Raw genomic sequence first — 15,105 nt, forward strand, 5'->3', positions numbered from 1 at the left:
GCAAATGAACAAGAGGAAGGAAATCCTGTTGTAATCATGCAGGACTTTTGTGAGACCACACTTGGGAGTACATAGTTGCTTTGGAGGCAGAGGAACGGTTTACTAGGTTGATTTCTGGGAAGTGGTGAGTCCAATTAGGAAAGATCAAGTACAATGGACAATGCGGTGGGTTTTAGAAGAAAGAAAGTTGGAACATATTATTGGAACATAACTAAGGGGCTTGACTGGGTGTATGCTACAATGCAATTTTCCTTAAACAGGTTGTCCAGAAATAAGGGCTCAACCTTATTCAAGGGGTCAACCTTTTAGGTCTGAGATCAGGAGGAACTTAAACATACTAAAGGGCTGCTAGTCTCAGGAATTCTCTCCCTCAGAGAGCTGCAGATGCTTGATTGCTGGGTATAACAATAGATTTTTGTGATCCAAGAGGATGTGAGAATTGGAAGGGAAAGCAGAACTGAGGTGGATGATCAGCCATGATCCTGTTGAATGGCATACCTGACATGGCGTAGATGCTCACATTTTTTATCTTCACAGCGGATGGGACAGCTGGTAAATTCTGGGATGCTCAAGAGGGCAGAACTGAGGGAGCAATTTATCTCAGCAGGTTACACTGTTGGTACATTTTACAGAGATAAACGGGGTAGGGGCAAGGCAATGGAAAAGTAGGATGAGCAATTTATAACTGAAATACTATTTAACTGAGAAACAATGTAAATCAGCAATGGAAATCTAATTGGGTGAATGTGACTGGGTGGGAGTTTGGATGATCTTGTTTACAGATGGTAGAAATAGGGAGTTTGGCCAGAGGTGCATTAGATAAAATCACCTTGAGGTAATGAAAGTATGGGCAAGGGTTTTAGCAGCAGATGAGTTGGGGGCAATTATATGATCTTATGGAGGTGGAGATAGGTGGTCTCAGCAATGTCATAGATTTGTAGCTTGGAACTCACCTTGAAGTCAGGTAAGAACACTAAAACTGGAACAGTTTGATTCAGTTTGATCAGGAGACTCTGTAGTTAGGTAACAGAGTCTGTGGTGCAACTAAGCTATCCTACCATAGAGTAATACAGCATGCAAACAGGCCCTTTGGCTTAACTCATCCTTACCGACCATGGTGCCTACCAAGCCAGTCCCATTTGCTTGTGTTTGGCCCATATCCCTCTAGACCCCTCTTATCCATGTACTTATCCAAATGTCTTTTAAATGTTGTTGTTGTACCTACCTCAAACACTTTCTCTGGCAGCTCATTCCATATATACACCACCCTCTATCGTTGATCTTGCTCTACATTAATTGCAGTGACATAGTGTGATGTGGTCAGATCCTTTTGAGAGCAGTAGGATTACAACAATGGTTTGACCCAGACAAAACCCTTCACACTCACCTTTATATACACACGAGGTGGCTCTGATTGAGCTGAAATTACTATGGCCAACAACCTAAAAGGGGGAAAAACAAAGCAAGTACAAGTCAATATATACTGTGGCATAATTAGTCCTCAGCTACAGGGAGGAAGGTTATGGTAATCTAAAACTATCTCTTCAAATTCGTGAAATAAAATGACAGCATCACTCAGGGAAACCTTGAAAGTGGCAATGAAGTAGCATCAACGGTACGGAAAGAGTTAAGGTTAGCCAAAAGTCATTTCTGATTCCTCCTTAGTATGTGCAGCAGTGTGTAACATAAAATGGTGGTTGTAAGACAAAATGGTGTCAGCCTGGAATGTGGTAATACCTTGAAGATGTGCACAGACACACATCCTTGAGATTAGATACTGGTGAAGAATGGTTTCTTCTTTGCAGACTTGCTGTCTCTGTTTCTAAGTTATATGCCTAGGCCAAAGGTCGTGAGTGAGAAGGTGGTACAGGCTGGTACCACTAGGGAATGGAAAAGTACTGGGGTAAAAGTTTTTGAAGGTTATAAAAGGGGTACCTTCTTTGTGCAAGTCGGAACCCTCACTTTGGCTGGGTCACAACTGGTGCTAAGACACAGAGGGAGGCTGCGTGAAAGGCTGTTGGACACCAGAGGTTCCCTCCGGCATTATATAGATCAGTTCATTGATTGGTTGATAAATATTATTTTGCTTCCTTCTGTTTTTGTTAAATATTCTTTTTCCTTTCTGTATTTTATTCTTTATATAGCTCCAATAAAGTAGTTTCTATAACCTTTAACAGCTGCATAGTGCATAGTGCCTCCTTTGTTTGCAAATACCTCTTGTTGCTGAATCAGGAAAGAACAAGGAACGATCTTTAAAATATTTTCATTGCAGCAACATTGTCAAGTCTAGGATCCGAGGGCATGGCCTCAGAATAAAGGGACATGCCTTTAGAACTGAGATGAAGAGGAATATTTTTCAGCCAGAAGGTGGCAAATCTGTGGAATTCATTGCCATAGAGGGCTGTGGAGGCCAAGTCATTGAGTGTATTTAAGGTAGAAAGGTTCTTGATTGGTAAGGGGGTTAAGGGTTACGTAGAAGGTAGAAGAATGGGGTTGAAAGAAAAATCAGCCATGTTAGAATGGCGGAGCAGACTCGATTGGCTGAATGGCCTAATTTTGCTCCTATATCTTACAGTCTTATAACCTTCATAGATTCGGTACAAAAGAATGGGTGGTAGAAAACTCAACAAGCAGCTGGGTCTGTTACAAAGCCAACAAGTGCAGTAAAATTTAAATAAAGCTCAGAATTGAGCTATATTATTTAACCCACATGAAATACAGGACACTGTGATGGCCAAGCCATATAGACCAAGAAAATCACATCTTCAAACTCAGTCCATGTTGAGTAAGCTGATCTCAGCTGGAAAGGTTGCTACCAGCCACAACTGTGAAATCCAGTTGGCAGTGTCACTGCCACTCACAGACTATAAATCTCTCCTCCCCTCTCCTCCTGAAAGTACAAATATATGGATTCCAGAGGAGTGCCAGATTTTACTCAAAGTGATTTGCAGCACATTCAAAGAGCAGACCATTCTCTGTCAAATCATATGGAGGGATAATGGGCATAATCATCACTTGTGCAACTTATTTTTTCTCATGACACAGGAGGCGGCTATGTGAGTCTGCATTAGCTGTCAGACCAATCCCATCAGTCCCATTCCCCACCTCATTTCCCTTAACCTATTCTCTCTCATATTCCCACTGGCTCCACCCTGATTGTCCTACTACCCATCTACACTAGGAGTCATTTACAGTAACCAGTTAAACTAGAAACCCACACATCTTTGGGATAGGGGAGCAAACTGGAGCACCCGGAGGAAATCCATGCCATCACAGGGAGAACAGGCAAACTTCACATAGATAGTACCTGAGGTCAGGGTTGAACCTGGATCTCGGAAAGCTGAGGTAGCAGCACTACCTGCTGAGCCATTGTGCTGCCCAATGTCTCTAACAAGAAATTCAAGTCCATCAGAGGGAAAATATCAAATCATAGCATAGCTAATGTTCTGCCTTTATTTAAGAACGGCAACAAGGATAAGCCAGAGAACTACAGAGCGATGAGCCTTACATCAGTGGTAGGAAAGTTACTGGAGGGGATTTTGACAGACAGGATTAATCTGCATTTGGAAAGGCAAGGACTGATGAGAGATAGCTTGATTTTGTGCGTGGGAAATCATGTCTCACAAATTGGATTGAGTTTTTTTTGAGGAGGTGACCAAGAGGATTGACAAGGGAAGGGCAACAGATGTCAACCTGGACTTTAGAAAGGCTTTTGATAAGATTCCACATGGTAGGCTGGTCCAGAAGGTCAGATAACATGGGATCCAGGTGAGCTAGCCAATTGGGTACAAAATTGGGTTGGTGGAAAGAGTCAGAGGGTGGCAGTGGAGGGTTGCTTTTCAGATTGGAGGCCTGTGACTAGTGGTGTGCCACAGGGATCAGCGTTGGGTCCGTTGTTGTTTGTCATACATATTAATGATTTGGATGAGAAATAAGGTGGCATAATTCGTAAGTTTGCAAATGACACTCAAAATTGGTTTGTCGTGGACAGTGAAGAAGGTTGCCTAAGGTTACAACAAGATCTAGATCAACTGGGAAAGTAGACAAAGGAATGGCAGATGGAATTTAACTCAGACAAGTGTGAAGTGATGCATTTTGGGAAGTTAAACCACATCAGGACATACACAATGGGGGCCTGGGGAATGTTGTTATAGAACAGAGAGACCTAGGGGTACAAGTACACAGTTCCTGAAAATAGAAACACAGGTAGACAGGATGGTAAAGGAAGGCATATGGCATGTTTGCCTTCATCTTCCAAGGCACTGAATATAACAATAGGGATGTCATGTTAAGTTTGCACAAAATGTTGGTTGGGCCCACTTGGAGTATGTTGTTCTGATCATCACACCTTAAGAAAGACATGATTAAGCTAGAGAAGATGCAGAAAAGATTCACAATGATGTTGCCTGAATTGGAGGGCTTGAGTTATCATGAGAGATTGGGTTTTGTTTTTCCTGGGTTAGGTTAGGTTAGGTTTGTTTTCCCTGAGGCAAAGTAGGCTAAGAGGTGACATAATAGAGATAGATAAAATTATGAGAGGCATAGATGGGGTAGATAGACAATGTCTGTTTCCCATGGTATAGGTGTCTTAAACTTGAAGGCATAGGTTTAAAGATGAGAGGGAGAAGGTTTAAAGGAAAGCTAAAGGTTAAGTTTTTCCACACAGAGAGTAGTTAGAATCTGGAGTGAGCTGCCAGAGGTGGTAGTGAAAGTAAGAACAGCAACAACGATTGAGGTATCTGGACAGGTATTTGATGAGGACATAGAGGGATATACAATTAATGCAGGCAAATGGGATTGATATAGATAGAAATAATGGTCAGCACAGGTCAGCATGTTTCTATGCTTACAACTCTATGATATACAGCACAGGAACGGGCCCATTGACCATGTCCATGCTGAATGAGGCAAAAAACATGATAAAATGGAACAAATTGGTTTCAGAAAAACTTATCTTTAAAATCAGGAAGGTAATCCTGAAATAATGCTCTTAAGTACTTACCCCAAGTAAATCATCATCCACAAGCAACAATCCCTCAAACCCACTTGTGTGATCCAGGACCACTGTGGCTGGACCAAGACGCCCATCCATATTTTGATCTGAAATATAGAACCAACAAACTGTCAGCAATTCTCAAGGTCAATAGCAAATTGACAGCAATTACAAAGATATAGAGATGGGTAGACCACAGATATCTGGGAGTGGATTACAGCCTGTTATCTGATCAAGGGGTTTGAGCGCAGGATAGAATAGGTACCCAGGAATGGGTACAGTCTGGAATATAATAAGAGTGTTTCAGGTAATACACATATAGTAGGGACCCTAAAATCTGACACTGAAAATATTCAAAATTATGCTTGATACAAGCAGCAACTTTGAAAAAGATGGCAATAACTCAATTCTTGGCTTTCACAAGTAACCTCACTGTCTGATGTTCCAGGCACTGAGGTTATTTACATTCCTGATTACAGTTAAAACTGCTCCTCATTCTAGCTGAGGCAAGGAAAGGCAGGACTCTAGTGACTGAATGATTTAGAATGATTTCTGTTTTGTCCCCAGCATCAGTCACTGGCTATAAAAGGTTGCATTTCATACAATCTTTATTTTGGCTGTGTGCATAAGTTAAACATCTGTCCAGTAACACACCTGGTAACTTCTTTGTCATTAAGTACAACCCTATGTGAGATCGGAACATCATTCTGCTGCCAGTGAGTGGAGGAGCATGCCAGCATGTGTCATGAAAAGGACTTCACTAAATCCATGCTATCACCAACATGTCTGATCTGGTCAGTTTGTCTTCCAAGTTAGCACTCCTAAATCCATTTTTTTAACCTGGTTGCTCTTGAGTAGATAAACTCAAAAAACTAGATCAGAGATACCTATCACTGTAAAGTAAACTGATGTTCATATGAAGAAGCTTTGCATGCCAATTATGTTCTCTCTAGTAGCAGTTGCTCACACCCTGTCCAACAAACTAGCTATCAAGGAATAGGAAGTTTGTGCTCATTTATTGTTTAATGTACTAACCTAATGCTGGCACAAACTTGGGAGACAGTTTCAAACTGAGATTAACCAAGCTTTTCACCCTAAAACTAGCTCTCCTCAATAGGTCTGACATTTTTTTTAAAAGAACCAATCACAACAAATAGGTTTAATACAAGACATTCATTCATATTTGAAGGCAAGGCAAGACTTTTGTGTTTGTTTGCATTCTGGTGTGATGACAGTGTAAAATACAAAATTCTATTGTGGGCTTGCATTTGACACATATGGCTGAGATACATGGGAAATGAAGAGCCAGACAACTATCTTCAGTAGCCACTCTGATGTCACATGACTGAGATTTTATCGTCATAGATAACCTTCCAGAAAAAAACAGCTTTTAAGTTCAATAGGAAAGTGTAATGAAAAATTAATAGGGCTAAAGGAGATCTTCCCCCCCCCCCCCCCCACAAGATGTGAGTACTATTGACAAAGTCAAAATATTAGCCCATCTCTAACCAGCCTTACTAGTGCACTTCAAATAACCATTATGACTCAACCACCTTGCTGTGGGCCCAAAGTCACATACAAGCCAGATTGTGCAAGGACAGCAGATTTACTTCCTTGAAGGGCATTACTAAACCAGATGGACTTTTACTGTAATGTAATAATTTCACAGTCACCACTACTGATAATAGCAATGCATTCCAGATTTATGAACTGAATTTAATAAATCTGGAATGCATCCCAGTTGCCATGGTGGGGGCTGAACTCATATATAGGAATGATTTGTCCAGGATTCTGGATTAGTCCAGTAGCATAACCGTTAGCTTTTTAGGAAGGCTGAGGAAAACAAGACAAAGTTTAGGGAGAATTTTAAAGGACAGAGAGAGATGAAGAGAAAGATTGATTGCATAGAGTGCAGCCAACGGGTCACGTCGAGGGTACGGGCTTTACAACAGACACAAGTCAGAGGGTTCAGAATTTGGGGGTCAGGGTGGGGTTCTTTGTAAATTGAAGAGGTATAGGGAAGTGGAAGATGGAAAAAAAACTAAACAATACTGACTACAACTTTCAGGGAACTGCTGCATACAAAGCCAGTGCAGGTCTGTAAATAAGTCAATAAAGAAACAGTCCCTTTAGCCGAATATGTCCATGCCAATAGTTTTGCCCATTTATACTAATTCTATTTGCCTGCATTGGGACCACATTCTTCTATGCCTTGCCTATTTAAATGTCTATCAAAATGCCTCTGAAATGTAGTGATTGTACCTGATTCCACTACCTGCTATGGCAGTGAGTCCCAGATAGCAACCACTCTCTGTAAGAAGAAAAACATACCCCTCAGATCCCCTTTATAAGTCTTGCCTCTCACCTTAAACCTATGCCTTCTTGTGTTTGATATCCCTACCATGGGAAAATGATTTTGACTACCTACCCTATCTATGCCTTATAATTTTATATACTTCTGTCAGTTACCCCTCAGCCTCCTTCACTCCAGGGAGTGCAAACCCAGTCTATCTAATCTCTTCTCATACCAAAAGTCCCCCAATCCAGGCAACATCCTAGTGAATCTCCTCTGCACTCTCTCCAGCAAAATCACATCCTTCCTATAGTGCAGCAGCCACAACTGCACAGAATACTCCAAGTGTGGCCTAACCAACGGTTTGTAAAGTTGCAACAATGTCATAAACTCTTTTATTCTGTGCCTTGACCCATGAAGGAGAGCATGCCATATGTCTTCTTCACCACTCGATCGACCTGTATCGCCACTTTTAGGGAACTGTGGACTTGAACCCCTAGGTCTCTCATCAATATTCCTAAGGGCCCAATCATTTACTGTGCATGTCCTTGTCCCATTTAACTTCCCAAAGTGCATCACCTAACACCTGTCAGGATTAAATTCCACCTGCTAATGCTCCTCCCAACTTTCCAATTGATCTATATCCTGTGGTAGCCTTAGACAATCTGCCTCATTATCCACAACAGCACCACCAAGTGAATAAAACCCAGTTATAGCTGGGTTACAGCAGCAGTTTACAAAAGCTGGAGGATGGCAGGCTGGTCAAGTGAGCATGGAACATTCAACTTCAGGGCTTAATTGGCTGAGGTTGGGCAAGGGTGGAGGTTGAAAATTACAACTGTGAAAATTTGTCATGGAGTTGCCGATACCTGCAAAGTATCTGATTCAGCTGGAGACAATGGCAAAGAAAGAAAATGGAATCAGTTTTAGGAGGATGGGGGAGAAGTTGAAAACAATGACTTTGGTCTTAAATGTGTGGCTAAATTACAATGCAGCTCAGCCACACAGGAGACAGACAAGCAGACTGAAAATACAGAGGCAGTGAGTGCTAGTGATGGTCAAGAGAAGCATAGTTTAAGATGTACAGGATTATACAGCCTGAAGCTTGTGCACTTCAAGACCATGACCTGGTGAAGAATGGACTCTCAAAGATCCTAATTTGCATGTAATGTAATCTGCTGTTTATCCATCACAGTAATTTTTCCTGTAAACTTGATCACCATTTTTTAAATTATTTAATCCCAGAATATGGGAGTTTTGGGCAAGGCGAACACCTTTTCAACTCATCAGTGAATAGGTTTCTACAATCCTGTTAGATACAGAGCTTCAAGATTTTGACCCAGCAGCAATGACATCAACAAACATACACATCAGAATGGTGTGCAGCTTGGAGGAAGAGATACGTCACTGGTCCCCATGTCCTTCTAAGGGGTAAAGGTCATGTGTTTGCCAAAGAGGCCTTGGCTCCACATAATATGGGCAGCAAACTCTGCAGCCACTAGTCTCTAAACCAACAGAGGAAGTGGATGCTTGAGACAATGGACTAGTTACTGAACAACGTGACTGCTCGGTCCTAAATTATGATGAGCATTGAGTTTTGTTGAAACTTTACCTGAACAGGCAATTATTCCTTCATAATTCAGGTGCACTTCAAGGCTGCATGCTTAGCCCCCTGCTCTACTCTCTATACACACATGACTGAGTGGCTAAGGAAGGCTCCAATGCCATCTTCAAATTCGCTGATGACACCACTGTTGTTGGACGAATCACAGGTGGTGATGAGTCAGTGTACAAGAGTGAGATAGGACACCTGGTTGAGTGGTGCCGCAACAACCACCTCTTGCTCAACGTCAGTAAAACTAAAGAGCTGATTGTTGATTTCAGGAAGTGGAAGGAGGGTGAACACGCACCAGTCTACTTTGGGGGAAATCAGTGGTGGAGAGAGTTAGCAGCTTTAAATTCCTGGGCATTAACATATCAGATGACCTGTCCTGGGCCCAGCACATAGATGCAATCACAAGGAAGGTGTGCCAGCACCTTTACTTTCTTAGAAGGTTAAGGACGTTTGGCTTATCACTGAAAATTCTAACAAATTTCTACAAATGTACTGCTGAAATTCACCTTGCAGGAATCAGGACTTGGAGCGAGATTTGGTGCAGGAGATTTGAAAAGAGGTGAGTCTCTGTGATTGTGCTTGGGAGTTTCACCTTGTAGGAGTCTAAAAAAGGCACATTTGCAAGTTGTTAATAGTTGATTGGCTCTTTGGCTAGTTAATAGCAGCCATTTCGGAGCAGCTATTGTTGGAGTGGGCCAGTGTTAAAGTGGGGAGCTGAGGCTTTGGTGAGAAGAGGCGAAGGCTAAGGAGTTGGCAACTTGGAGCAAAAGCGGGAGAATTGAAGCGACTCCTTGCAAGTTTCACTTACAGGAATTTAAGATATAAGTCTTAGTTAATAGGTGATTGGCTAATTATCAGCAGCTAATAAAAACAAGTTAGTGTCAAATAGCCATTTTGGAGCAGCTACTACTGGTCAAAGTGCTGCTGGTTGTTTAATGTGGGCTTTGGTGAATACCAGGCTTCAGTGAGCAACACTAAGGTAAGGTGAGGGTTGATTCCTATTTTTTTTTTCTGTCTATTTTCCCTCAAAGCTTTTTAGTCATAGCAGGTAAGCTCAGATCTGTGTCACACTCCTCCTGTGCAATGTGGGACTCTGAGGCTGCCAGTATCCCTGATGACTACATGTGCAGGAAGTATGTCCAAGTGAAGCTCCTGATGGACTGTATGACAGCACTGGAGCTATGCATGGATTCACTTTGAAGCATCTGTGATGCTGAGAATGTTGTGGCTAGCATATGAGTTGGTCACACTGCAGTTTAAAGGCCTAGGGAAAGATACAGAATGGGTGACCAACAAGCAGAGCAGTAGCAGGAAGGTAGTGCAGGAGTCCACTGCAGTCATCTCCCTCCAAAACAGATGTACTGCTTTGGATACTGCTGGGGGAGATGGCTCATCAGGGGAAGGCAGCAGTGGCCTGGATCATGGCACTGTGAGTGGCTCTCCTGCACAGGAGGGCAGGAAAAAGTGGCACAGCTATAATGGTAGGGATTCCATGGTAAAGGGAATAGATGGGAGCTTCTGTGGCTGCAAATGGGACTCCTAGTTGATGTGTTGCCTCCCAAGTGCAAGGGTCAGGGATGTCTCAGTAATTGTAGGGCATTCTGGAAGGGGAGGGTGAACAGCTAGTTGTTGTGGTGCATGTAGGTACCAGTGATATAGGAAAAGTGGGATGTGTTCCTGCAAGCTGAATTTGGGGAGCTAGGAGATAGCTTAAGTAGGACCCCAAAGGTAATAATCTCAGGATTACTACCTATGCCATGTGCTAGTCAGAGTAGGAATAGCAGCATAGTCAGGATGAATATCTGGCTTAAACAGTGGTGCAGGATGGAGAGTTTTAAATTCCTGGGACATTGGGACTGGTTCTGGGGGAGGTGGGACCAGTACAAACCAGATGGTCTACACCTGGGTAGGACTGGGATCAACAACCTAGGGGGAATTGTTTGCTAGTGCTGTTGGGGAGGGTTTAAACTAATATGGCAGGGGGTTGGGAATCCATGCAGAAAGACAAGGAAGCAAAGCAGAGACCAGAATAAAAGTTAGAAAAGAGTGAAGTACAGAAAAGTCAAATGCAAAGGATATAAAGGTTTCTAGATTCTAAAAGGATAATGAGTGCAAGGACACTTTATCTGAATGCCCATAGTATTCAAAACAAGGTCACTCAACTTGTGGCACAAATCAGTACAAAAGGGGTATGATAGTGGCCATTACAGAAACATGCTTGCAGGGTGGAGATGGGTGAGAATTAAGTATCCAAGGGTATCACGTAATACAGAAGGATAGGCAGGAAGGTAAGGGAGGTGGGGTAGCACTCTTAATTAAGAATGAGATTGGGGGATAGTGAGAGATGATACAAGATCTAAGGAGCAGAATGCTGAGATTGGAGATGGGTAGAGATTAGGAATAGTAAAAGAAAATAATCACTGGTAGTTGTCGTCTATAGGCCACTGAATAACATTACAGTTGCACAGGCAATGAACCAAGAAACATTTGATGCAAGTAAGAATGGAATGGCAGTTGTCACGGGGGATTTTAACTTCCACATAGGTTGGGTGAATCAAGTTGGTTGAGGCAGTCTTGAGGAGGACTTCATGGAATGCATCCATGATAGCTTTCTTGAACAGCATGTTAGTGAACCTACAAGGGAAAATGCTGTCTTGGATCTGGTCCTGTGCAATGAGACAGGTAAAATTTAATGTCTTGTATTTAGGGATCCTATGGGAAAGAGTGATCATACTGTGATTAATTGAATTTCCCATACAAATGGAGGGTGCAATAGTTCAATCTAAAAACAGTGTATTATGCCCAAACAAGGGAGACTACAATGGGATGAGGGAGGAGTTGGCTAGTGTAGACTGGAAACACAGGCTATATGGTGGGATAGTTGAGGAACAGTGGAAGACTTTCGAAGAGATTTTTCACTGTGCTCAACAGAAGTATATTCTAGTTAAAAGCAAGGACAATAAGGGTGAGGAGAACCAGCCTTGGATAACTAAGGAAATAAAAGGTGGCATCAAGCTAAAAGCTCATGCATACAAAGTCACCAGGAGTAATGGGGAAACTGGAAGATTAGATTGCAGCATGCTGTTGTGCAGAGGGACTTGGGAGTGCTTGTGCATAAATCGCAAAAGGTTGGTTTGCAAGTGCAACAGGTTATCAAGAAGACAAATGGAATGTTGGCCTTCATTGCTAGAGAGATTGAATTTAAAAGCAGGGAAGTTATGCAGCAACTGTACAAGGTACTGGTGAGGCTGCACTTGGAAGTACTGTATGCAGTTCTGGTCTCCTTACTTGAGGAAAGATGTACTGGCTTTGGAGGCAATGCGGAGGAGGTTCACCAGGTTCATTCCAGAGATAAGGGGGTTAGCCTATGAGGAAAGCCCGGGACTATACTTGCTGGAATTAAGAGGGGAATCTTTTAGAAATGTACAAAATTATGAAAAGGATAGATAGAGGCAGGAAGGTTGTTTCCACTGGTAGGTGAGACAAGAACTAGGGGACATGCCCTCAGGATTCAGGGGAATAGACTTAGGACTGAGAGGAGGAGAAACTGCTTTTCCCAGAGAGCCTATCGAATTTTCTGCCCGGGGAGCAGTAGAGGCTACCTCATTAAATATATTTAAGACAGATTTTTGCATTGTTGGGGAATTAAGGGTTACTGGGGGGTGTGGTGGTGGAAGGCAGGTAGGTGGATCTGAGTCCATGGCCAGATCAGCCATTACCTTATTGAATGGTAGAGCAGGTTCGACAGGCCAGATGGCCTATTCCTGCTCCTATTTCTTATGAAAGCATCCTGACTGGTTGCATCATGGTCTCTTATGACAATTTGAATGCACAGGAATGCAAGAAGCTGCATAGTGGACTCAGCCCAATACATCATGGGCACATCCCTCCCCACCATTGGTATCTACAGGAGGCATTGCCTCAAAGGCAATATCCATCAGCAGAGATCCCCACCACCCAGGCCATGCCATCTTGCAGGTACAGAAGCCTGTAGTTCCACACCAGGTTCAAGAACAGCTGCTTCCCTTCAACCAGTTGGTTCTTGAACTAACTGGCATAACCTGAATCACCAGAGTTTGGCAACACTGACCACTTTGATCACTGCACTAAAATTGACTTTTTTGTTCTAATTGTGTTCTTGTAATTGTTCTCTTGTTAAAAGCGTATAATTTATGTTTGTCTGTCTTGTGAATGCTGCTTACCTGATGCTATATGCCTATGATGCTGCTGCAAGGAAATTTTTATTGCACCTGTGCATACATGACTTGTGCATATGACAATATAAAAACACAAACATGACTGAACTTTTGTTGGAGATGACCTACTCATCACTGAAAATCCATCCTGACCTCTTAATCACCATATGAATGGATTAGAAGAAATGGGATTGTGAGAAAGAAGGATGATGGAAGAAGTCTTCAAAAGAATATAGACAAACTAAGCAAGTGGGCAAGAACATGGCAGTTGGACATAATGTGGAAAAGTGTGCAGTTAATCATACTGGTACATGACAGAAAAGCAAAGCATTTTTTTTCTCCAATGTTGAGAGAATGAATAATGTTGCTTGAAGGGACCTAGTAGGCCTTGTACAAAAGTCACTGAAAGCCAATGTGCAGGTACAGCAAGTGGTTAGGAAGACAAATGGTTTATTGAGCTTTATTATGAGAGGGTTTGACTACAGGAGGAAGGATGCCTTTCTGCAGTTACACAGGGCCTTAGTGAGACCACACCTACAAAATTGTGTACAGTCATGGTCTCATCTAAGACAGGGATATACAATAAACTCAAGTAATTCACCATCTCATTGGTTGGAAATCCTGATGGTTCAGCAGAAGGCCCACCAGATGACATTTCCCATGTTCCCTTTAATCTCTCCAGGGCCCCATTCCCACTCTCCTTTAAAACTCACCAGGGCCCCATTCCCATATCCCCTTTAAACAGCCAACATGCTCCCTTAAACTCACTGAAAAAAAAATTATTATACTTGTTGCTCAACATCTAAAACAATGTAAATTAAGCTTGTATTGGGTATTAATAGGAGGAACAGTGAATAATCCAAAAAAAAAACTACCAGATGACACAAGTCCTGAGGATGCTGGTTTATTAGAAATTTTATTGTACTTGCCACGGAGGGAAGTGCAGCAAAAGTTCACTGGACTGGTTCCAGAGATGGCAGGTTTGCTGTACAAGGACAGATCAATCAGACTAGACTTGTATTCTTGAGCAGTATGAAGGAGAGGCATCTTGTTGAAATTCACACAATTCTGAGAGAGCTCAGCAGGCTGAATGCAGAGAGAACATTTCCCTAGCTGGGGTGGTGGGTTCTAGAGCAAGAGATTACCCTGTCTAAATATGGGGTAGATTCTTCAGGACTGGATAAGGAGAAATTCCCTCAAGTGAATCTTTGAATTCTGAGGGCTGTGGAGGCACAGTGACTGAGTTCACTCAAAACAGAAATCAACATTTTTTGTCATTAAGAAAATCAAGTGATATGGGAATAGTGCTGAGAGGAGATCAGCCATGATCTCAATAAATAGTGGAAGAAGTTTAAAGATCCATATGACCTTGTACTTTTGTAGCCTTTGCAAAATAAAACTCCTTTTCTTTTCCAATGTCTTTACTTTAAGAAAGGTGCTCTATGGTGAAATGATCACATGGTCAAAATGTACACAAGCTGGAGGACAACAAAGTCAAACCCCAACAAGGTCACACTTACCACTGATGGGTTGACATTTTCTGGCAAAGGACTTGGGGTTTACAGTCAGGACTAAGAGCTATAACTAATTTTCTATTTCGTTTTAGAATTCTAATTTCTTTGCCAAGAAACTTTGGGTTAATTTTAGAAGCCAGATCAAAAGTGTGTAACTCAGACCAGTAGCAGTTTGGCAGCCAGTGAGCTTACCAGCAGACTCTCACCAGCTGTCAAAATCATTCAGGAGTGGAGCTAGCTAGCTGCTGCACTTAAAGTCCCTGCACTGTGCTGGTCCTCACCAACCAGCTGGAAGCTGGCTTCCAAAAGGAAGATTAACCCCTTGTCCTCACTTTGGGAAATCAGACCACCAGGCTGTGCTCCTTCTCCCTGCATACAAACAGAAACTGAAACGGGAGGATCTGGTACAGAGTCGTGCAGTGCTGGTCTGAGGAAGCAGATGAGCTCCTATGTGACTATTTTCAGACAGTGGACTAGGCCATGTTAAAAGACTC

The 15,105-nt window shown here is 42.4% G+C and overlaps 1 protein-coding gene across 2 annotated transcripts in view; it reads right to left on the reverse strand.

Moving 5' to 3' along the window:
- LOC127571811 (E3 ubiquitin-protein ligase RNF123) overlaps positions 1-15,105 on the reverse strand; it is a 331,679-nt gene that overhangs the window by 291,844 nt on the left and 24,730 nt on the right. For both annotated transcript variants that reach the window (XM_052018522.1, XM_052018523.1), the window contains exons 5-6: positions 5,003-5,100; positions 1,388-1,442 (exon numbers count right to left, since the gene is read on the reverse strand). In XM_052018522.1, coding sequence (XP_051874482.1) covers positions 1,388-1,442; positions 5,003-5,100 — 153 coding nt within the window. The remainder of the gene's footprint in view (positions 1-1,387; positions 1,443-5,002; positions 5,101-15,105) is intronic.

The sequence above is a fragment of the Pristis pectinata genome, chromosome 6 (genome assembly GCF_009764475.1).
Source record: "Pristis pectinata isolate sPriPec2 chromosome 6, sPriPec2.1.pri, whole genome shotgun sequence".
NCBI classification, from domain to species: domain Eukaryota; kingdom Metazoa; phylum Chordata; class Chondrichthyes; order Rhinopristiformes; family Pristidae; genus Pristis; species Pristis pectinata.